Raw genomic sequence first — 23,668 nt, forward strand, 5'->3', positions numbered from 1 at the left:
TATTTTAATAATCAAAAATCAAAATCATCTGACCAACATTTTTAATAATGTACCATTCCCATTCATTCCCTAAATCATTGGCTTAAAAGAATTCAATTAAATCATCTTCATTATTGCATGTGACTCCAACACTTGCAAATTCATATCATTTCCACCTTTTTAGTTGGAGCTACATCATCAAATGAGTCATTTTCACACAAAATTTATGATTAGCATAAAATTAATTGTTTTGACGCTATGTTGTATTTCGACTACTTTATTTTGTTAAATATTTTTAATTGATTAGCGAAGAAATTACTTATATTTTCTTTTGAATGTTTCACGTGTAAAGAAGAAAATTGCTTGTATTTTTTTAAAAAATATTTCTACATGTGTAATTGATTAAATACGTATAAAATTTCTTGAACGTTCTTATGAATATTTCTACATGTGTAATTGATTAACGAAGAAAATTGCTTGTATTTTCTTTTGAACATTACTACATATATAAGGTGGTATTATGATATAGTTTGAACGTTTCTTGAAAAATCAAAGGCAAATAAATTAGTATAATTATCAATTTATATTGCGCTACGATATATCAAAAGCGAACTTAAGAATAACGAATCATACTGAATTAATCAATCTGAATAACGAATCATACTGAATTAATCAATCTAGTATGGTAATGATATAATATTTTTAAAAATTCAAAACCAAAATTACCTAACAAAAGTTTTTAATACTATACTACCATGCCCACCTCTTTCCCTACATCATTGGCTTAAATGAATTATTGAATCCACCCAAGAAATCCACTCTCTTCTTCGTCATAGCCTTTCCTAAAAAATGGAAGAAATTCAAATAATTTCCACCTGTTTAGTAGGAGCAACATCAAATGAATCAAATTCATACAAAAGCACCTCAAAAATTTCTAAAATTGAAATGACACCATGGGATATACAACTCCTCCTTCGTGATACTATCCAAAAAGGTCTCCTTTTCCACAAACCAAAACAAGATAATAATATTGATCACTTAAAAACATCCCTTTCTCACACCTTACACTTCTTGTTGTTTTTCGATCATCAAAAATACTAATGATGACACGGTTTCTTTCTTCATCAACTGTAATAACGCTGGCATGGAATTCATTCATGCCAGCGCTCCAAAATTAACTGTATCTGTTATTCTTGATTCTACACTCGTACCAATTATTGTTCATCATCTTTTCCCACTGAATAATGTTCGGAATTTTGAATGTGTTACTAAGCCTTTGTTTGGGGTTCAACTAATAGAGCTAGTTGATGGTTTATTTATTGAATGTACTATGAATCATAGCTTAGGTGATGGAACATCTTTTTGGCATTTCTTCAATTCTTGGTCTGAAATCTCTCGTGGATTAAAAGTTATTTTCAAAATTCCAGTTTTAGAACGTCATTTTCCTAAGAAAATGAGTCTTTCGATTCATCTTTCCTTGAAGATGGATGATGAGAAATTGTCTGAAAAAATTGAAGTTCCAACATTCGTTGAGAGGGTTTTTCACCTTAGTAAAGAAAGTATTGGTAGGCTCAAGGGTAAAGCCATTTTAGAAATGAGTGTTAATCGATTTCTTCTCTACAAGATTTTTTGGCGCATCTATGGCGCACTGTGACTCGTTCTCTCAAGCTTGATACTGTGGAAGAAGTGTTTGTTTACCTAACCATAGGTGAGCATACACTTCTCATTTGAAATAATGGTCAAAAATATATTTGGATTCACTCTTCGCAGGTTTTAATCATAACTGTACATTGTTTTCTTTTCCAATATGAATTATCAGTATCTATATATTAAAATACACCTAGTTGAGTTTCTGGTGATAGTTAACTAGTTCAACCATCCAAGGTGACAATTGATGGCTGTAATACCCCGATCGTTCCTTAAGTCTAAATCCGTCTTTTGAGTATATGGAAATGACTTCCAAAGTGAATGACGATTTAACCGTATAGAATTTCACTATTTTTGAATTTTTGTCCTGTAGAGTATTGAATAAAATTTCCATCGATATCAAATTCGCCCAAATCCGACACTCGGGTGAAGAGTTAGAGTCACTTTAGTGAGACAGTGTGCCACCTAGCACTTTAGCTCGTTGCAGAGCCAGCCAAAATGAAAATTGTCATTTTTCAGTGAGCCTCTGCGATATTGATGCATCACGCCAAGGATCAATATTAGGATTGTCAAATTTCAGTGCACCAACGTGATTCCACCGCATCACGGTGCCCTTCCAGGTCACAACCAAAGTGACAACGCGATTTCACTGCGTCGCGCCACTGAGCAGTTTCCCAATTGTCCAAATCCAGTGAAGGACCGCGATCCTAGCGTGTTGCGCCAGGGCCAAAACTCGGGCTCCAGTTCTAGAATTTGCTCAAGGGTATTTTGGTCTTTTCCACCCATTCTTACCCTCTATATATAGATCCAAGTAGAGAAGAGAAATTCATTTCTCTCCAATTTCTTTCCAAGAATATTCAAGAAGCTAAGGTTTTCTCTCAACCCAAAAATCCAATCTTCTCCAAGAAAATTCAAGAACCTTCCATAAATACCTTCAAGTGGTTCAAGATTTAAGATATCTAAGTCAAGGCATCAAGAAATTTAGCTCAAGAGCGCGAGAAAGAAGTTCCAATCAAGTTTCTTCATCTCAAAAATCATAATCAAGGTATGTGGGGTTTGAACAAGGACACTTCTTTCATTCTTGTGCCCAAAGATTTAATTTCTACTATTGAATTTCATGATTTTGCAAAGTGGGTTTACACCCAAATTACTTTATCAATGATTGAGTTATTAGAATTGAGCTATTCAAGATTGATATACATGACTATTTCATTGTTTTATTTCCTAAATTGGGAACTTATGCTATGAATTGTATATTGTTACTGTGAATTAGAATTGATGATTTCCAAGTGATAAATGATAAGAGTCATGATTTTAAGCTTTTCCATGAGAAGATGATTATTGAATATATATATTGACGTTTGAGTTTAAGAGTCAAGAATGAATCTTGTGATGCTTTGACATTTGATATGAGTTAATAAGCAAGTCCACTTGATGTTGAGAAAGATTGTTTTGAGTTGAGTCAAGTTAGGAATCCACAAATTATTTATGATTTATTGATGAGATATATTTATGATTTTGGTCTCTATGGTAGACCCTTGAGTTGATTAAGGTGGACTTCCTAACGCATTCTGAGCTTGAGTTTGGGAGTAGTATTTAACACCGAGCGGGAAGTGTGAGTTCAGCACATCCTACTTTCCCAGAACTACGTGCCCTCGTAGGATAAAGATTAAGGGCCAAAGGCCAAGACAGTGATCACTAAAGTTAAGGTTCTACTCCGATGGCAAGGATAGAACAGTTCTCCCCAACGCAGGCAAAACGTTGGACTCTATGTAAGCTCACATGATTTATGTTGGTTATAAGAAACTCCCAAGTCCATAACAGTCTAAGTTTCTTGAGTTACCGAGTCACTCTAAGTCATGAGTTAAAGAGTTTGAGTTGAGTCCAATGATTTATGAGATTTATAAAACATGTGTTACTGTTCATGATTTTTGAGAAACTATATTACTGTTTAATTCAAGCGAAGAGAGTCATTATTCTCAGCATGCATGATTTTATTTTACACTTATGATATTATTTAAAAATGTTTCATACACGCCCACATACTCAATACATTCCCAAAGTACTGACCCATATATATATATATGTGCATATATATATATATATATGTGCATATATATATATATATGTGCATATATATATATATATGTGTGTGTGCATATATATATATATGTGCATATATATATATATATGTGAATATATATATATATGTGTGTGTGTGTGTGTGTGCGCGCGCGCGCGCTACATTGTCTCATAACGTAGGCACAAGTGGTAGCGCGCATACCGTATTCAGTCAATTTACAGCTTCCAGTCAGCAGGTGGTGAGTCCTTTTGATTCAAGGGCTTGAGTTAGTTATACAGTTCGAGAAGTATTATATTTTCTTATTTTAGTCGTATTGAGCTTGGATAGTAGGGAGTCATGACCCGGCTATCTAAAGTCAGTACCAGTAGAGGCTTCATAGACAGTTAGTAGAAATTGATGTATTCAGTTTTAGTTTCATTTTGTAAAGGTAGAGTTGTAATCTTGTAAAGTTCATAATTATATTGATCTAGTTCAGAGAAGTGCTATGTTTTCGCTGATTTTATATAGATTTAAGCATTTTATTCAGTCGCTTATGAGTTATGCCAGCAGGAGGGTTAGCTTGGGGTCACTTGTGCTCCTAAGCACCTTGTGACGTCTCGGGACCCAAATCAAGTGACCCTAAGCACCTTGTGACGTCTCGGGACCCAAATTTCGAGGCGTTACAATGGTTGGCCTAACCAAGATATGTTTTAATATATAAATAGTGATAGGTCGAGTAGAAAAAAAAAACTAATAGTTGAGTTGTAAAACTCACGAAAATATGATATTTCAGTGATGCTATTTTGACCATCAACTCTTTTAATTTCTTAGTTATTATATTGTGAAAATGTTCAAATAAGCCATGAATTCTATAGAAATGGCCAACATATGTCATCTGTTAAAAATGGGGTAAAATTGGTCTAAATATGTCCTTATTCATTAATGACAAAAGCTTTTTTTTTTTTTTTAACTCATGGCCCTTTTTATTAGACAAAAGGCTTAAATTTGCCCTTCAACTTTTGAAAATAGTCTAAATTTGCCCAAGCCCAAATTTATAACCACCAACCCTCAAGCCTAAATTCCTCTCAAGTAAAACTCAAACAAACCTAGCTAGGTATACAATATTTAGTTTCTAAATCATTTGCTATGGTATTGTGACAGTCAAGGGAGGGTTATAGTGGTTATGGATTATTGGTCTTACAATAAAAAAGAAGCTAAAGATGAAATTGAGAGGCAGACTGTTTGAATGATGTGGTTTGGAATTTTTGAGTATTCATTATGGTTTTCAAGTAGCGTTTCATTTAGAGCGATGATTGATGATTGATGATAGATGAGTAAAATAAAATAAGCAAAATTTCACAAAGTTGAGGGACAAATCTGGATCATTTCACAAAGTTCAAGGGAAATTTGAGTCTGATTAAATAAATATATTTCAATATACAATAAAATCACTATCACAGACATATCATAAAATCTCAAATGTATGTTTTATACAACCGCCGAAATATCATGCTTTTAGATGCTCACATGACATTCACATATAATAGTGATTGATACTTATTTACATTGATGCATCTGTATTTATAAATTCTACAATAGCATATGCATTTTTCCTTCTTGTTGTGATCAATCTCTTGAGCATTCATGATTAATACCTGTTAAATTAAATTTAATGATTAAATTAGTTTAGAAGTTCAAAATCTAAATATAAAACACATTTTTTTATTGAAAGAATGCATCTCTTTCCAACCATAATTCTCAAATCATGATTCACATTTTGGTGTTACCCTTGAAGAATGTACTACAATTTCATTCAATATAAAATATAATAAGACTTCTTTTTTGTTAACGTATTATGTTTTTTGTTAACATTAGTTTATCAAAGATCCATAATTTGATACACATTTATTATGTCACACACCAATTCAATCTAATACTCTTATCTCTTTAAAATTTTATCGAACAATAAAAGAACATACGTCAGATTCACTATAACCTCAAGATTCTTTCTCATTCCAAATTTGCTGCTCCTCTAATTTAAAGATTGATACTGCTGACTACATGATATCCATCTGTGGAAATGATTCGGTTTCTAAATCTTCAGAAGGATAATTGTTGGGTACTATGTAGTTTTGATGATTCACAAACTAACACATGAATGAAACATGTTACTTGGGTTGGTCCACGCATAGAAAATCAGATTTCCAATTTCACTGATAGATGCAAACAAGATTGCTTAAAGACAAGAACAAATAAGCAAGCCTAATTCTGATATACTCAAGCTACTGAACATGTGGGGAATATAACAAGTTGAATTTGATTCAAATACTTAATGATAAGGGAAAGCAATTTGAGTTGAAAAAGGAGTCCTACGTGAAGAAGGAGTTTCACTTCTGAGTATATCTTGAAGAGTCCTATGTGTGGGAGAAGAAAGATTCTGATAAATAAACATGTGTTGATTTAAAAGAGTTGAAGTTTTACTACAACACTAAGGAAACAAGAGTTGGAATTAAAGAAAGAATCTCACTTGAAGTAGAACTCTATGCAATGAGAGTTCTAATTAAAGGAGGAGTTTGAAATAAAGAATGACTCTTTGAAGAGCTGTGCTTAAATAGAAGATGCATCATTCAGAATAATTCACGCACTTACAAAGCAAAAAAGCACAATCGATAGATTGACTTCACGAAGTGTTACTCAATTACTGAAGAAACACATTGAAGAACCTGGTCCTAAGTATAGAATCCAGCTAAGAGTTTTAGCGTTGATTTTTAGAGTTGTTCATTGTGTTTGAACTATTGATGTAATATTAGTTTCAGTGTGTTATAAACTGAATTAGGAGCTAGTCTTTGAGTTGGGGAAAACTCAGAGACTTTAGGAAAGCATACCTTAGGAGGTGTGTGTGTAGTTAGGAAGTAGAGTTTATAATTCCTAGTTGTTGAGTTATAGGGATTAGAGTTTATAATTCCTATTTGTTGGTTACAAGAGTTTTGTAATCATTCGTTGTTGAGGCTCAGAGTTATTTAGTGAAGTTGGGCTTAAATTCTATAGAGGTACAGGTCGTGGTTTTTTACACCTTTTTAGCCAGGTGTTTTCCACGTAAAAATCATTGTGTTCTTTAATTTCTGTTTTACTGCTTCCTTAGAACACGTCAGTGGAACACGTCAGGCAACCCGTTCCATCGATAAGCAACAGTTGGTCAAAAATAAGATAATCAGTAGGGCACGAATTCTTAACAAGTGGTATCAGAGAGAGGTTGTCTTAAAAAGGGCTAGCACCTAAGACAGAGATCAATATAATAAATTCCACACCACCTACCGGTCACAGTGAAGGTCAATCCACTATTAGACCTCTACTCTTTGATGGTTCTTACTTCATTTGGTGGAAAGTTTGGATGGAAACATTCATTCAAGGGGTAGACTATGAGTTATGGGATAGGATCACTGATGGTATTACTATTCCAATAAAGTTAGAAGATGAGAAACAGGCCAAGAAAGTAAGAAGTGAATTCACTCTTGATGACTTATTGGCATTAAAGAAAAATGCTAAGGCCAAAAATATTTTGGTATGTGGATTAGGAATTCTGAATACAACAGGGTATCAATATACACCACTGCTAAGAAAATTTGGCATGCTCTAGTAAATGCTCATGAAGGCACATCTCAAGTAAGAAAATTTAGAATTTCAGGCATTTATGATGAAGGAGAATGAAACCTTGCATGAGATGATGACAAGGCTTGCTGCCTTAACAAATGAGCTAACCTTCTTATGAAAAGCTATATCTGAAGAAGAACAAGTCGAGAAGGTACTGAGGGTATTACCAAAATCAAAGTAGAATATTAAGGTGACTACAATCAGGGAAGCAAATAAGGACCTTGCAGGCATGACCCTGGATGAATTAGTGGGGAATTTAAGAACTTATGAAATGAAAATTGATGGAACTAAAGTGCTAGAAGCCCCAGAGGATACCTTAGCTCTAAAGGCATCTTACAATGATGAAGAAATTGAACTTGATAAAGAACAAGTTCCCTTTATATCTAAGAACTTTAGAAAATTCTTCAAAAAGAAGAAGGGAACAGGTAGCAAGAAATGGTCAAATGACAATCTAAATGGATGCTACAAGTATGGTAAGACTGATCATCATATCAAGGATTGTCCTGTATGGGAAATAAAATAGAGAAAGAAAAGGGATGAAAAAGAATTGAAAGAAAAAAACAAAAAGAGGAAAGAATATGCAATGGTAGAAGCTTGGGGATTTGACTCAGATGATGATGAAGTTGATGAAGCAGTACTCATGGATCTTGGAGATTCAGACTTGGAGGAAGAAGATGATGCTTCTGAGGTAAGTATACTTGAACTTAAAGAAAAGCTGCATTTGTTTTCTAAAACAAAACTTATTTCCTTGACGAATGCACTAATTGATGACTTTCAAGAATCAACTTCTGATAGGGATGATCTGTTCAACAGTCTTACAAGAATCAAATTTGATTTTATTGATTTAGAAGCTTGCAAGAACACTCTTGAACAGGAAAACTGCTCTATCAAGAAATAGGTTGAGCAACTTGATTCTTCAAATAATGATCTTAAGTCTGAAGTTCTAAAATTGACACTCTCTGAAAAATAAAAAAACACCAAGAGTAAAGAACAAGAAAAAGTTGAACTTGAGTTGGTCAAGTACAAAGAAGAGTGCAATAATGCAACAGAAATGGTGAATAAACTGAGTCAAGAAGTCTCTAAACTAAAACTTGACCTTGAAAGAGCAAACAGGTGGACAAATTCCTCAAGAATTGTTCATAAATTGAGTGAAAGATATCACAGTGAAAAAGATGGTTTGGGTTTTCACAAAAGTCTTGATGCTTAACAAGACGTGTTATATCTATGGAAGCCTTGGACATCCAACCACTAAATGTCCAATTGCTGCCAAAAGCAGATCCAGCAGTCTAAATCTGGCAAATAATCTATCTCAGATCAAGAAAATGATAACTAAACCTGGTCAGAGAAACAGGTCATGCAACCTGTTGCCTGCATGGGCTAGAAGAAATCTGATTCATCCATTTACTCATAAGAAAGGACCCAAGCTTGTCTGGATGCCTAAAGTTAACCCCTAATTTGTTTTGTAGGTGAGAGTGAAAGAAGGCAAGTAAAATTTGTGCATAAATAAAGCTTGTTCAAGGCATAAAACTAGAAGAAAATAAAGTTTCTTTCACTCACCACATTTAAAGAGGGAATGGATTATTTGAAAGATGGCCAGATTTGTAGTACTAGTGTAAGGGGGAAGTAAGGGAGATTTTTAAGAAAAACATAAAAAAAAGGATGACAATGAAACTGATGAGCATGCATAGGAACATATTTTACTACCTGGTCCAACTGTTGTATAGACTGAGGGCATATTGACAGGGGGACAACAAATAAAGAAATGGATGCATCAACAAAACTAACACAAGTTGCTGGTAATTTTGTTGGTAGTTTATAAGAATTGGTGTTGTCAAAAGGATCTTGAGATATCCCATGGAAATCAATGGCTTGAGACTATGGTATCCAAAGAAAAGCAATTTCACTCTTGAGGGCTATAGAAATGTTGACTATGTAAGCACCAAAGGCACTAAGTAAAGAGCATTTTGAAAGGAATAGGTTAGACTTGGGGATGATTAAAATTGCATGAACTTCCCTCAATGATTGACTAAAATAATCATTTTTTTGTTAATCTTATTAGCTAAAGAGTTATTCTATTCTGTCTTGCGCATTTAGTTGTGTGTCCTAATTCCAGATTTTTGACTTTTCTAAACTAATTTTGTATTAGATTGTGCAGAAAAATAGGTACAAGCAAGCAATTATGACCACAAAGTTCTTCTTAGCAGGTATGTTCTTCACTGACATAAGTATAGGCTGTCTAAGTTGAAACAGTTGAGCACACCTGTTCAATTCCTCACACTTTATTCTCCCCTTGTCTTATAAAGTTGACGAATTGGTTGACTAAACTTTCTTTGATTCTCTCCAAATGGTTGTGCACAAATATGTTAATCCTATACCAGAAATTCCTTCTTCTCTCTCAACCAAAATATCAATTGTGTACCATGGATTTGTCAAGCTTGATCATCAATCACATGCAGCATAAGTTTTCTGAGAAATGAAAAGGGATATGATCTCCTTTTTAGTTCCTAATTGGTTATTTTTTTGGGATTTTTCAGTCCTAGTTCAGGTTGACTTAGAAAACAACAATAGATGTTCTTGCACAGATGAATTATGTTGCTCTACTAGTTTCAATAAGGAGCGCTAACACTAAAAAAAAATTGAAAAAAAATGATTTGGCTAAAAAAAAAAATATCTGAACTTAGAAGCTGCACAAGACAGTCATGAAGTGGAATAAGTGGTCCTTCAGGCTTGGATCATGACTTTGAAGCTTGACCTTGATTAAGTGAGGGATGAAAATGTTGAAGTAATTCGTCAATTGACACAATTGATATCACCTGTTCCTCCTTTTTCTTCACTATTTGCATCCTTAGCCATGTCCCACTTTTATACCATATTTTTTGATTAATGCTCAGTTATTTTGCTTTGTTCAGTACTAGCTTAGGTTAATGTGGAACATGCTCTGTCAGTTAAATGGAATGGCTATCTTTGCTAAATTGACTCATGTTTGCTCTCTTTAATACATTACTATGTTGGCTGGAGTCTTTGTCTGATTATTTTGGTGATATCCCCAGTGGCCATGGATAGCATAACAAATCACTTTGGCTAGTATATTATTGCATTGAAATGATTTTTCGATGATGCCAAAAGGGGAAAGATAATAGGGTTGTGCAATGTTTATAACCCATTGACTAACTTGTTTCATTCTAGTGTTTTATATTTTATTGCCTACAGGGTAAAGATGATTGAATGCACAAGACAAGAGGTTTGTAATCATCAAAAAAGGGGAATTTATTGGGTACTATGTAGTTTTGATGATTGACAAACTGACACATGAATAAAACATGTTACTTGAGTTGGTCCACGCATAGGAAAGCAGATTTCCAGTTTTACTAATAGATGCAAACAAGATTTCTTAAAGACAAGAACGAATAAGAAAGCCTAATTTTGATATACTCAAGCTACTGATCACGTGGAGAATATAACAAGTTGAATTTGATTCAAACACTTAATGATAAGGGAAAGCAATTTGAGTTGAAAAAGGAGTCCTACGTGAAGAAGGAGTTTCACTTCTGAGTATATCTTAAAGAGTCCTATGTGTGGGAGGAGAAAGATTCTGACAAATAAACATGTGCTGATTTAAAAGAGTTGGAGTTTTACTACAACACTAAGAAAACAAGAGTTGGAATTAAAGAAAGAGTCTCACTTGAAGTAGAACTCTATGCAATGAGAGTTCTAATTAAAGGAGGAGTTTGAAATAAAGAATGACTCTTTGAAGAGCTGTGCTTAAATAGAATATGCATCAGTCAGAATAATTCACGCACTTACAAAGCAGAAAAGCACAATCGATAGATTGACTTCACGAAGTGCTACTCAATCACTGAAGAAACACATTGAAGAACCTGGTCCTAAGTATAGAATCCTGCTAAGAGTTTTAACATTGATTTTTAGAGTTGTTCATTGTGTTTGAATTATTGATGTAATATTAGTTTCAGTGTGTTATCAACTGAATTAGGAGCTAGTCTTTGAGTTGGGGAAAACTCAGAGACTTTGGCAAAGCATACCTTGGGAGGTGTGTGTAGTTAGGAATTAGAGTTTATAATTCCTAGTTGTTGAGTTATAGGGATTAGAGTTTATAATTCCTATTTGTTGGTTACAAGATTTTGTAATCAGTCGTTATTGAGGCTCAGAGTTATTTAGTGAAGTTGGGGCTAAATCCTGTAGAGGTACAGGTTGTGTTTTTTTTATACCTTTTTGAGCTGGGTGTTTTCCACATAAAAATCATTGTGTTCTTTACTTTCTGTTTTACCGCTTCCTTGGAACACGTCAGACAACCCGTTCCATTGATAAACAACGGTTAGGAGAAAATAAGGGCACGAATTCTTAACAATAATGATTCTAGTTTGTTTTTGAGGTTATTCATTTCATTGGGATGATGTTACTTAAGTATCATATGTTCCCACAAGTTCACCTGTTATTTTGAGCTGTAAAGGAATGGAAGAGGTTACTGCTCACTGTTTGACCAATAAATGTTAAAAAATATTGCCCTAAGAAACTAAAGGTAAAAATTATGCCAGCACCTAGAACTTCTGTCCTGAAAAGTGATTAGCACTACTACAGCTATAAAGCTTCACCTCATCTTACCCAAAATGCTGAGATAAATTTGTAACATAAATGTTAAATCTGGATGTGTGCAAGACAACAAGGAGCAAGAAGTAACCATGCTTTTTAAGCAATTAAATAGAAGAATGAAAAATCAGACTATGAACCTAAATACCATGTTGAGCTGCAACAGCGATATTATAATAGAGGGTAATTGCAGATGAGAAAACTATTCTATGAAGGTAACACCAAAATGTTTATATTATGTAGTTTTACAGGGAATACCTGTTTGCTGGCTGAAGAGCTTCAAAGCTGGATACACGCCTTAGGTTAGCTGCAACAGATGAGAGAATACTTCATACATCACCCCATATAATACTATTGTTTGGGACCAATCACTGCATCAGTTTTAAGAAACTTGAAAGAAGACATAATATTGGGCCAAGTCAATCATAACAGTGTTTAATTTCAGAAATTATGCTATATTAGTGTTCAAATCAGCCCAATATGCTTATAAGATGAAAATGACATTAGAACGATGAGATCAAACGAAGCGATGGACTAAAAGTCAGTTCTTCAGACATGAGGACACATAATCAAAGGAAGCTCTAGTTATGATGCATAGACCAACCTCTGTCTTTCCTCTGAGTGGATACTCCTTGAATAGCATTGAAGATATCTGGTGTAAATACGTACACACCACAGTTGATGCGGTCACTCACCTGTATTCCAGTCATATTTAGGCAAGAATTCATGAGGATTAGTTTATGCAAGTAAAACCCCAGAGTAAGTTAGTGTTGGATATGGACGTACAAAAGTTTCAGCTTTTTCTGTGTAATGCAACAGTTCTTTGGTGACGGGGTCAGCGGCCAATTCTCCAAATTCACTGGCTGTATCAGCTGACACCTATACATGGAAACTCAAGTTAGACTTTTAACAGACAGTAATCACAATAATAGATGTTAATAAGCTATAAAATAGCCAATATCATGTGTCCTAGATAAGTAGTTAGAAGACACTTTCATCTACCTTGCTGACAAGAATGGTTCCCATTCCACCATATCTTCTATGAGCCTCTCCAAGTTTGGAGTAAACAGAAGGCAAAATTTGGAAAAAAATCAGAAATTCTAAACCACTACAGTGCTCTTTATTGCAAGAAGTTGATCAAAAGAGGATATGAGTGAAGGTAAAGAAGTGTGAACAAAGTATAAAGAGGGAAAGAAAGAGCCAAATACCGAGCATCTCAGGCAGTGGAAAACTACAACAAACGTCTCAGTTCAGCAAAAATATATGTGACTACCAGATGAGATTAAATAACCACGTCAATGGTGATAGCTATTCCATAAGATTAAATTAGCATTCAGTAAAATAAGACAAGTGACCTACTACTTTCATCTTTAAATCCCAACTATCATGTAGAATACGAATCTGGATTAGTCGAGTCAATAAACTCAAAAATAATAGGTGATTGTTTGTTTGTTTCTATAGCAAATAAAACAAAAAGGAGCACTTGTAGTATGATAAGGCAGTAGCCCCACTTGTATTTACAGATATTTTAGACCACTTGTTACTTTCTTTATTTCATATTTTAATTGGATTTATAATCAAAGTAATATAGAAATAAGATTTCTAGTTTTTAGTCGAAATAGGTTTTGTAGTACTATAAATATGGATGTTACTGCGTATTTTTTAAGGTTGAGAGTTAGATCTAAATAGTGGTGTTGGAACCTTGAAGTTTTGATGAATGACAATATGAATGAAACAAGTTGATATACGTGTTCCATTGATCCGACAAGTTCAAGAGTGCAGTCTATGATATAAATGATTAAAAATCAGAATGAGTTAATTCAGTGCAATTGAAAACTTCAACTTACTGATCACGTGGGGAATAGAACAAGTTGAATTTGATTCAAACACTTGATGATAAGGGAAAACAAGTTGAGTTGAAAAAGGAGTCCTATGTGAAGAAGGAGTTTCACTTCTGAGCATATCCTTAAGAGTCTTATGTGTAGAAGGAGAAAGATTTTGAAAATTGAAGAAGTCTATGCAAAACGTACAATTTGAAGGACTCTTTGGAGAGTTGAATTTTGACTACAACACTAAGGAGACAAGGGTTGGAATTGAAGAAGGAGTCTCACTTGAAGTAGAACTCTATGCAATGAGAGTTATGATTAAAGAGGTAGTTTGAAATAAAGAATGACTCTTTGAAGAGTTGTTCTTAAATAGAAGATGCATCAGTCAGAATAAACTACGCACTTAAAAATCAAAAAAGAACAATCGACAAGATTGACTTCACGAAGTGCCACTCAATCACTGAAGAAACACATTGAAGAACTTGGTCCTAAGTATAGAATCCATCTAAGTGTTTTGGCGTTGATTTTTAGAGTAGTTCATTATGTTTGAAATATTGATGTAATATTAGTTTCAGTGTGTTATAAACTGAACTAGGAGCTAGTCTTCGAGTTGGAAAAAACTCAGAGACTTTGGAAAGGCATACCTTGGGAGGTGTGTATGTAGTTAGGAATTAGAGTTTATAATTCCTAGTCATTGAGATAAAGGAATTAGAGTTTATAATTCCTATTTGTTGGTTACAAGAGTTTTGTAATCAGTCGTTGTTGAGGCTCAAAGTTATTTAGTGAAGTTGGGGTTAAATTCTGTAGAGGTGCAGGTCATGGTTTTTTACACCTTTTTGAGCCGGGTGTTTTCCACGTAAAATTCGTTGTGTTCTTTACTTCATGTTTTACTGCTTCCTTAGAACACGTCAGGCAACCCGTTTCATTGATAGGAAACTCTTACGTTAAAGTCACTGATCAGTAGGGCACGTACTCTAACAAGTGGTATCAGAGCAAAGTTGTCTTAGAAAGGGCTAGCACCTAAGACAAAGATCAATATAATGAATTCCGAACCATCTACTGGTTACAGTGAAGGTTAATCCACTATTAGACCTCTACTCTTTGATGATTCTCACTTCATTTGGTGGAAAGCTAGGATGGAAACGTTCATTCAAGGAGAAGACTACGAGTTATGGAACAGGATCACTAATAGTCCTACTATTCCAATGAAGTTAGAAGATGGTGAATAGGTCAAGAAGGTAAGAAGTGAGTTTACCGCTGATGACTTAGTGGCATTAAAGAAAAATGCTAAGGCTAAGAACATCTTAGTCTGTGGACTAGGACCGGCTGAATACAATAGAGTGTCAAACTATACCACTGCTAAGCAAATCTGGGATGCACTGGTCAATGCACATGAGGGTACCTCTCGGGTGAGAAAATTCAGGATTGCTCTTCTCTTTACTGAATACGAAGCTTTTAAGATGAAGAAGGATGAAACCTTGCATGAAATGATGACAAGGCTTACTGCCTTGACAAATGAGTGGACTTCTTTGGGAAAAGTCATCACTGTTGAAGAACAAGTTGAAAAAGTATTGAGGGTGCTACCAAAATCAAAATGAAATGTTAAAGTGACTGCTATTAGGGAGACAAATAAGGAACTCACAAGTATGGCACTAGATGAACTAGTAGGGAATCTGAGAACTTATGAAATGGAAATTGATGAAACTAAAGAGCTAACAACCCCTGAGGATACCTTAGCTATGAAGGCATATGACAGTGATGAAGAAATTGAACTTGATGAAAAACAAGTTGCCTCTATAGATAAGAACTTCAGCAAATTCTTTAAAAAAAAAAGGAACAAGTAGCAAAAAACGGTCCAATGACAATCCAAATGGATGCTACAAGTATGGTAAGACTGATCATCAGATCAGAGATTGTTTTGTCTGGGAAATAGAATGGAGAAAGGAAAGGGATGAAAAGGAATTGAAAGAAGAAATCAAAAAAAGGAAAGAATATGCAATGGTAGCAGCTTGGAGATCTAACTCAGATGATGATGATGAAGTTGATGACACAGCACTCATGGCTCTTAAAGATTCAGACTTGGAGGAAGAAGATGATGCTTCTGAGGTCAGAGTGAAAGGAGGCAAGAAAAATTTGTACATGGATAAAGCTTGCTCAAGGTATAAGACTGGAAGCAAATAAAGTTTCATTCACTCACCACATGTAAAGAGGGAATGGATCTTTTGGAGATGGCAAAAAAAACTGATGAGCATGCACAAGAACATGTTGTACCATCTGGTTCAACTGTTGTACAGACTGAGGTCATATTGATAGAGGGGACAACATATCAAGAAATTGATGCATCAATAACACCAACACAAGTTGATGATAATTTTATAGGTAATTCATAAGAATTGGTGTTGTCACAAGAATCTTGAGACATCTCATGGGAATCAATGGCTTGAGACTATGGTATCCAAATGAAAGTAATTTCACTCTTGAGGGATATAAGAATATTGATTATGTGGGTTACTTAAATGACTAGAAAAGCACCAAAGGCACTAAGTAGAGAGCATTTTAAAAGGAATAGTTTAGATTTGGGGATGATTAAAATGACATGAACTCCCCTCAATGATCGACTAGAATAATCATTTTTCTTTTAAATCTTATTAGCTAAAATGTAATTCGATTCAGTCTTGCACATTTAGTTGTGTGTCCCAATTCCAGATTTTTTACTCTTCTAACCTAATTTTATATTAGATTGTGCAGAAAATAGATACAAGCAAACAATTATGACCACAAAGTTCTTCTTATTAGGTATGCTCTACATTGACATAAGCATAGGCTGTCTAAGTTAAAAGAAATGAGCACACCTATTCCATTCCTTACACTTCATCCCCCCATTGTCCTATGATGCTGACGAATTGGTTGACCAAATTTTCTTTGACTCTCCAAATACTTGTGCACAAATGAGTTAATCCTACACTAGAAATTCCTTCTTCTCTCTCAATCAAAATATCAGTTTTGTACCATGAATTTGCCAAGTTTGATCATCAATCACATGCGGCATATGTTTCTGAAGAATGAAAAGGGACATGCTCTCTCTTTTAGTTCCTAATTGGCTCAGATCTTTTAGAATTTCTCAGTTCAAGTTTAGGTTTGACTGTTTAAACAACAATGTATATTTTTGAACAAATGAATCATATTGCTCTACCTGACTCAATAAGGAGGGCTAAAACTCATTGCAAAAAAAAAATGATAAGAAAAATGATTTAGCTAAGATAAATTTTGAACTAGAAGCTGCAATTGACAGTCATACATATGTGGTCCTTCAGGCTAGGATCATGACTTTGAAGCTTGACCTTGATTGAGAAAGGGATAAAAATGTTAAAGTCATTCGTCAATTGACACAGTTGATAACATCTGTTCCACCTTCCTCATCAGCTCTTCACTATTCGTATTCTTAGCCATGTCCCACTTTTATACCATATTTTTTTATTAATGCTCAGTTGTTTTGCTTTGTTCAGTACTAGCTTAGGTTAAATGTGGAATATGCTCTGGAAGTTAAATGGAATGGTTATCTTTGCTAAATTGACTAATATTTTTATTCTCTTTAATACATTACTATGTTGTCTAAAGTCTTTGTCTGATTATTTTGATGATAGCCCCAGTGGCCATGAATAGCATAACAAATCACTTTGGCTAGTATATTATTGCAGTAAAATGGTTTTCGATGATGCCAAAAGGGGGAAGATAAGAGGGTTGTGCAATGGTTATAACCCATTGACTAACTTGTTTCATTCTAGTATTTTATACTTTAGTGCCTACGGGTGAAGATATTTGAATGCACAAAGACAAGAGGTTTATCATCATCAAAAAGGGAGAATTTGTTGGAACCTTGAAGTTTTGATGATGACAATATGAAAGAAACAAGTTGATATACGTGTTCCACTGATCCGACAAGTTTAAAAGTGCAGTCTACGGTATAAATAATTAAAAATTAGAATGAGTTAATTTAGTGCAACTGAAAACTTCAACTTACTGATCACGTGGAGAATAGAACAAGTTGAATTTGATTCAAACACTTGATGATAAGGAAAAGCAAGTTGAGTTGAAAAAGGAGTCCTACATGAAGAGGGAGTTTCACTTCTGAGCATATCCTTAAGAGTCCTATGTGTAGAAAGAGAAAGATTCTGACAATTTAAGAAGTCTATGCAAAATGTACAATTTGAAAGACTTTTTGTAGATTTGGAGTTTGACTACAACACTAAGGAGAAAAGAGTTGGAATTGAAGAAGGAGTCTCAATTGAAGTAAAACTCTATGCAATGAGAGTTATGATTAAAAGGGGAGTTTGAAATAAAGAATGACTCTTTAAAGAGTTGTGCTTAAATAGAAGATGTATCGGTCAGAATAAACTACACACTTAAAAGAAAAAAAGAACAATCGACAGATTGATTTCACGAAGTGCCACTCAATCACTGAAGAAACACATTGAAGAACCTGGTCCTAAGTATAGAATCTAGCTAAGAGTTTTAGCATTGATTTTTAGAGTTGTTCATTGTGTTTGAAATATTGATGTAGTATTAGTTTCAGTGTGTTATAAACTGAACTAGGAGCTAGTCTTCGAGTTGAGAAAAACTCAGAGACTTTGGGAATGCATACCTTGGGAGGTGTGTATATAGTTAGGAATTAAAGTTTATAATTTCTAGTTGTTGAGTTAAAGGAATTAGAGTTTATAATTCCTATTTGTTGGTTACAAGAGTTTTGTTATTAGTCATTGTTGAGGCTCAGAGTTATTTAGTGAAGTTGGAGTTAAATCCTGTAGAGGTGCAGGTCGTGGGTTTTTTCACCTTTTTGAGCCAGGTGTTTTCCATGTAAAATTCGTTGTGTTCTTTGCTTCCTGTTTTACTGCTTCCTTGGAACACGTCAGACAACCCATTTCATCGATAGAAAACTCTTACGCTGAAGTCACTGATCAGTAGGTCACGTACTCTAAGAAGTGGTCTTAGTTGAGAGTGTTGATATTAAGGAAATTTTAAGTGAAAGATCAAAGCCTCCTATGTCCTCTCTCTATTTAGCTATATTTCTTCCTTACAACTATTGCTGAATCTTTCACATGTACCTAAGTTATCTTTGGGGTTATTTTGAAGCGTTCAGCATAGTTTCCAGTGGAGACAAAGGTATTGAATTCGAGTCTTACAGTCATCCATTATTCGAAAAGAAAAAAATCTACATGTTTGGCCCATGAAGAAGAATCAAGGCAGCACATGACAGGGCGTGTTGGAGACATAATTAAGGAAATATATGTGTGCTCTGTCTAACAGCTTCAACTTTTAAATGAGATGATCATGCATTTCAACTACTCAAACATATCATAAATTTCAGCTTAAATTTTTGCATGAGAATATAAAAATTTATTGCTTGAAATACCATGGAGAAGCAATTTCAGTTTTTGGAAAAGTTATCTACTGTGTTGAATCTTCTGTTTGGTCCAAGGACCTTTTGAACACTGCAAAACAACTGAAAAAGGATCCAAAATATGCAAAATAATGAAATGGAAGCATTACCAGGGAAGCTTTAGAGTGTCTTTCAACCATCCATGCTTTGAGTAGTTTGTAATAATTCTATTCATGCGTACAATGATCTTAAAATATATTGCAAAATCATGTTGTCATACTCCTTAATATTACTAAAATATAAGAAATCTAAAACAAGGTAATGCACAGTTGCACACTGTAAAGGTGGATATTTATCATCAGATAGATGAAAACAGGAAAAATAAATCATCTTCCACTTAAAAATGTCTAGGATCTTCAATGAGCTCTGGTAGGAAAAGAACATCAAATTGAAGAATGCAAGTTCAAAGTCAAACGACAACAGATAATACTGGACTAAGAAGCCAGATATCAGAAGCTAAAGCAAAACACACATTACTTCTGAAAACAACAAATAAAAATCCTTTTCTCAATCCTTTCACAAGGAAGTCATATCCATCAGAATGATTTGGAGTATGACATGGAATGTCTCCTATATTCAGTATGTGATGTTGCTATAACTGCATAGGAACGGCAAAAGATCAGATTGCATCAAAGTATTGAAAATAAAAGCGAATAGGTGGGCTTACTCTCTATGGTCCGGCGGATACTTAGATTTTGACTTGATTAATGATGGTCTATTATACTCTTTGCACATCAATCTAGCAGCCTCTTTAAGTGACTTGGGATGAAAAGGTTGGCATCCCTCCATCATCTAAACTCAAAAAAGTTAACCAACATTCAACAGTGAACTAAATCAAATACTGCAAAAGATAAGAGCTCTAGAATATTTGAGGAAGACAAAAATTAGCTAAAAGAATTATGTAGCAAAACGAAGGCAGCCATAAGTTAAACTTTCTAAAATTGAATCTGTACCTCATAAAGTAAACTCCAAAAGAATATACATCCACACTTCTATCAAATATTTTGTCATTATAAATCTCAAGTGCTATATAGGTACCTACAAGTAACAAGAAAGAGAATGCAACAGGCAACAGTTATCATAGTTACAATTTCTCCAAAAGTAGTGGATTTTTGGAGAAGCCGACATGTGTACAACATCGAAAATGAAGAGTCATCCCACTTAGGTGGACGCTAGTATCGAACTGGAAGGTTTTTTTTCTGCCTTCTATAAGGAGTATTGTTATTTAACAGTATGAGCTCAGATTTAAGTACTTACTTGCACGGTCAACAACTTCAGGTTGCAGCGACTTTGCTTTGTCAGGTGAAATGTTTGACAATCTAATCAAACCAAATCTTGCAATTTTCAACAGACCACCATTGTCCAGCAAAATATTTTTGGTACCTTACAAAAATTACAAACTTTAAAAGAAGTAGATATTTGGCATGAGTATACTGAAAATGGGTACTTAATATATAAGAATTATAAAGCATTTAGTTTTCTAACTTTGGCATTAAAAGACAATGGATGATTGGGTTCGATTTACATTCATGAAGATAATTCATGCCCCTGAAAATAAGATCATACGACGGAAACAGAATACAACCAAAGAAATAAGAACATCTTATCAACATAAAAATAAAACATCTCAGATGTAGTAATAGAGATTTTTTTCTGTACATATGAAAAAGATCAGACTTGCCTGGCAATATCCAGAGCAAATCTTAAAACCTTAGAAGGCGATAGACATCCCTTCTTCTGAAGATAGCTGCCCAGGTCCCCCTGGAAAGTCCATAAACATGAATGCACATACCTATCGGACAGCTAAGCCAAGAAACAAGAAGTAGAGCGCATAAAATCTATAAGAATGAAAATACATCAGGAGATAACTCAAATCACAAATTTGGATGTACTCTTGATGTAAGAGCTGATTGAATATTTCTCAATATTTATCTATGCATAAATAACATACAATATTGAAAATATAGTGTGTAGGCGGAGAGAGTGAAGAATGGATTTTTTTGTGGGGAGCAGGGTGAAATAGAGAAATAGAAAAGCTTACACTTGGATGATGCTCTATTACTAGTATCATTGGCATACTTTGGGTAAGAGCTCCAATAAACTGAACCACATTAGGATGCCGTACTTTTTCCAACAAGTTAATTCATGTTTCAAAGTGTAAAGGCCTCTGGCTGAACCATGTGGTTTGTCCTCCTTTAGGTATCTAGTAACAATACGTTCAATAGAGACATCAATAAGCTCCAAAGTTCAGAAAATTCACTGCACGGATAAGCAGGATAGTAATGTAATCTGACAGGAATACGTAGTTCATTTGAGATTGAAGAGACATATATCGCAAATTCACGCTCCTCATAGAAGCCAATGAGGTAAATCTGTGGTAGATTCGGAATCTGCAAAGCTATAGCACACAAGTCATTAGCTAGTTATTGGATTTTATGTCAAAATTTCACTTTCAAACTTCACATTATAATTAATCTTCTCTTATCGTTTAACATTGCACTTGATATTAAGCAGAATGCATGTTTAGCTTTGGTTTTGATGTATGTCCCATATTAATCAGGAATTTGATATCAGATAACTGTTAGTTGAAATTATCTTTATGGTACCAAGAGTAGTATTATTGATTTAGATGGTGCGATAGTATGAGAATAGAATAAAGACACAGAAGCAACAAAAACATAGTGAACCAACAAAAGCGACAGTTTTTAATAACATAACTTTCTCAAATGTGCTGCTAGTTTTGGAATACGGAGGAGCGCCAAAGTTGCACTTTGTCAACCAAATTATCCGTTACATACGGTAAGTTGACAAGTGTATTCTTTGCTTTTAGCTAAAAATACCAAGCTTATCACAAATCACTCGAGAGCCATAAAAAATACCCTGTCTAAGGTCATTATTCTGATATTAGTGTCAGATGAATCTTTTTAGATACAATTTACTCCCATATATTCTTTTTCATTTTATTTCGTTGCTATTTTGTTATCTTATAAACTCAATATTTCAATCTTTCCAGACCTGTATGTTTAGAGGCGAATATATAACATGAAATTGATAATCTGAAATACCCAAAAAGCAAGGATTCAAAAGAATATAAGGAAAATAAATAAGAATTAGGCAAAAATTAAAAGATAGAACAAACCTGAAATTTAACCCGTTGTGACACTTTAGAATATGATAGAGAGAGAGGCAAATCAATGATTCTAGATAAATATTGTGCAAAGTCAGGGACATTGCTAAACAAGACATTGCTGAATTACGTTAGAGGACAGAAAACAAGCATCATACCTGAGAAGTTAGTGTTCCCATTTCTGTTTGGATCCAAGATTGGAGTTGGCGTTTGAGAGCTTGATGAGGAAGAAAAAGAGGAAACTGTATGATGATTGATTGTGAAGATGCAATACAAGGATTCTAGAAAGTGTTCATAGAAAACACTAATTGTGGAGGGGCACTGCCACATAGGAAGATATTATTGAGAATAAAAAGACAAAATTTCCCTTGGTCGTTCCATTAGCTAGTGATGTTTCTATATAGTAGAAAAATAGACCATGTGTTGGAAATATTATGTGGTTGGTAAATAAAGGCATATTAGGACCAAATAACTATTGACGGATTGTGTAACTCTTTTTTTGACTGAGCACACGTGTAAAAATACGTGTCATTGTTTAAGACATACTGAAATGAAAATAGTATGTATAAATTGGAATGGAGAAAGTACTTAATAATGTTTTCAACAGGTGCAAGATCAAGGCTAAATCCTCCTCTTCCAGAAGGGTATTTTGGAAATGCAATTCATATTAAGCAAGTAAAAACAACTGCGGGAGAGCTACTGAAAAATGGACTGGGATGGGCTGCAATGCAAATAAACAAGATGGTTGTTTCTCAAAACTCTAAAGAAGTGATGATAAAATTCTATGAAGAGTGGGCAGAAAATCCACCTATAGTTCTCCAAGATATAATATTTATGGTAATGATTTTGGTTGGAGAAAACCAATTGGTGTGAGGAGTGGGATGGAAAATAAAAATGATGGGATGATTACTTTATTTCCTGGTGTAGAAGAAGGAAGTGTAGATATTGAAGTTTGTATTTTGCCTGAGACTTTGCAAGCATTGGCGAATGATCAAAAATTCATGGAGGCTGCAACCAAGAATTAAAAACATTCCTTAGTTACTGGGATCATTTTTATGTTGTATTTTCTTATTTACTTTTGTTAATCAGTAATAAATACTTTGAATTAAAAAAAAAGTATTTATTGTTGCTCCTAAAAGAATATGCAAATATATATGGTTGCCAAGTAATAAAGTGATGATATGATCAAGTATCATTATCACATAGATTTATGATCAACTGTTCACAAAATTTAACTAACATTAATTATTTATTAAACTACTATGAAAATGTAAAAGTAAGTACTTAAATTGAACGAGAAAGCTCAAATTGAAATCAATGAGAGAAGTATTACA

General features: G+C 34.1%; 1 protein-coding gene across 21 annotated transcripts; it reads right to left on the minus strand.

Moving 5' to 3' along the window:
- Window positions 1-626: 626 nt before the first annotated feature.
- LOC107849603 (mannose-1-phosphate guanyltransferase alpha) lies at window positions 627-22,715 on the minus strand. 21 transcript variants are annotated; one of them, XM_047401195.1, is made up of 12 exons: window positions 22,493-22,705; window positions 21,502-21,597; window positions 21,249-21,410; window positions 20,465-20,968; window positions 20,161-20,245; window positions 19,875-19,999; window positions 19,181-19,270; window positions 12,947-12,991; window positions 12,731-12,823; window positions 12,549-12,639; window positions 12,203-12,251; window positions 627-854 (listed from the first exon to the last, which is right to left on the minus strand). In XM_047401195.1, exons 7-12 carry the CDS (start codon window positions 19,181-19,183, stop codon window positions 773-775), a joined length of 363 nt encoding a protein of 120 aa, XP_047257151.1. In that variant the 5' UTR covers window positions 19,184-19,270; window positions 19,875-19,999; window positions 20,161-20,245; window positions 20,465-20,968; window positions 21,249-21,410; window positions 21,502-21,597; window positions 22,493-22,705; the 3' UTR covers window positions 627-772. The 21 variants fall into 21 exon arrangements, 10 of the variants coding, with proteins under 10 accessions (XP_047257151.1, XP_047257140.1, XP_047257137.1 ...); XM_047401184.1 differs by having other exon boundaries at window positions 21,502-21,605; XM_047401181.1 differs by lacking the exon at window positions 21,502-21,597 and adding an exon at window positions 22,347-22,407 and having other exon boundaries at window positions 21,249-21,466.
- Between the last annotated feature and the right edge of the window lie 953 nt (window positions 22,716-23,668).

The sequence above is a fragment of the Capsicum annuum genome, chromosome 1 (genome assembly GCF_002878395.1).
Source record: "Capsicum annuum cultivar UCD-10X-F1 chromosome 1, UCD10Xv1.1, whole genome shotgun sequence".
Lineage (NCBI taxonomy): Eukaryota > Viridiplantae > Streptophyta > Magnoliopsida > Solanales > Solanaceae > Capsicum > Capsicum annuum.

What these genes read in the sequence shown, in the direction of transcription:
- LOC107849603 (XM_016694163.2), bottom strand. Translation starts at nt 22,664, where the DNA reads ATGTGGCAGTGCCCCTCCACAATTAGTGTTTTCTATGAACACTTTCTA. An exon ending in TGGGAACACTAACTTCTCAG is followed by an intron (nt 22,408 to 22,492) that starts GTATGATGCTTG and finishes ATATTTATCTAG; the next exon opens with AATCATTGATTTGCCTCTCT. An exon ending in CAAATGAACTACGTATTCCT is followed by an intron (nt 21,411 to 21,501) that starts GTCAGATTACAT and finishes TATTGTTACTAG; the next exon opens with ATACCTAAAGGAGGACAAAC.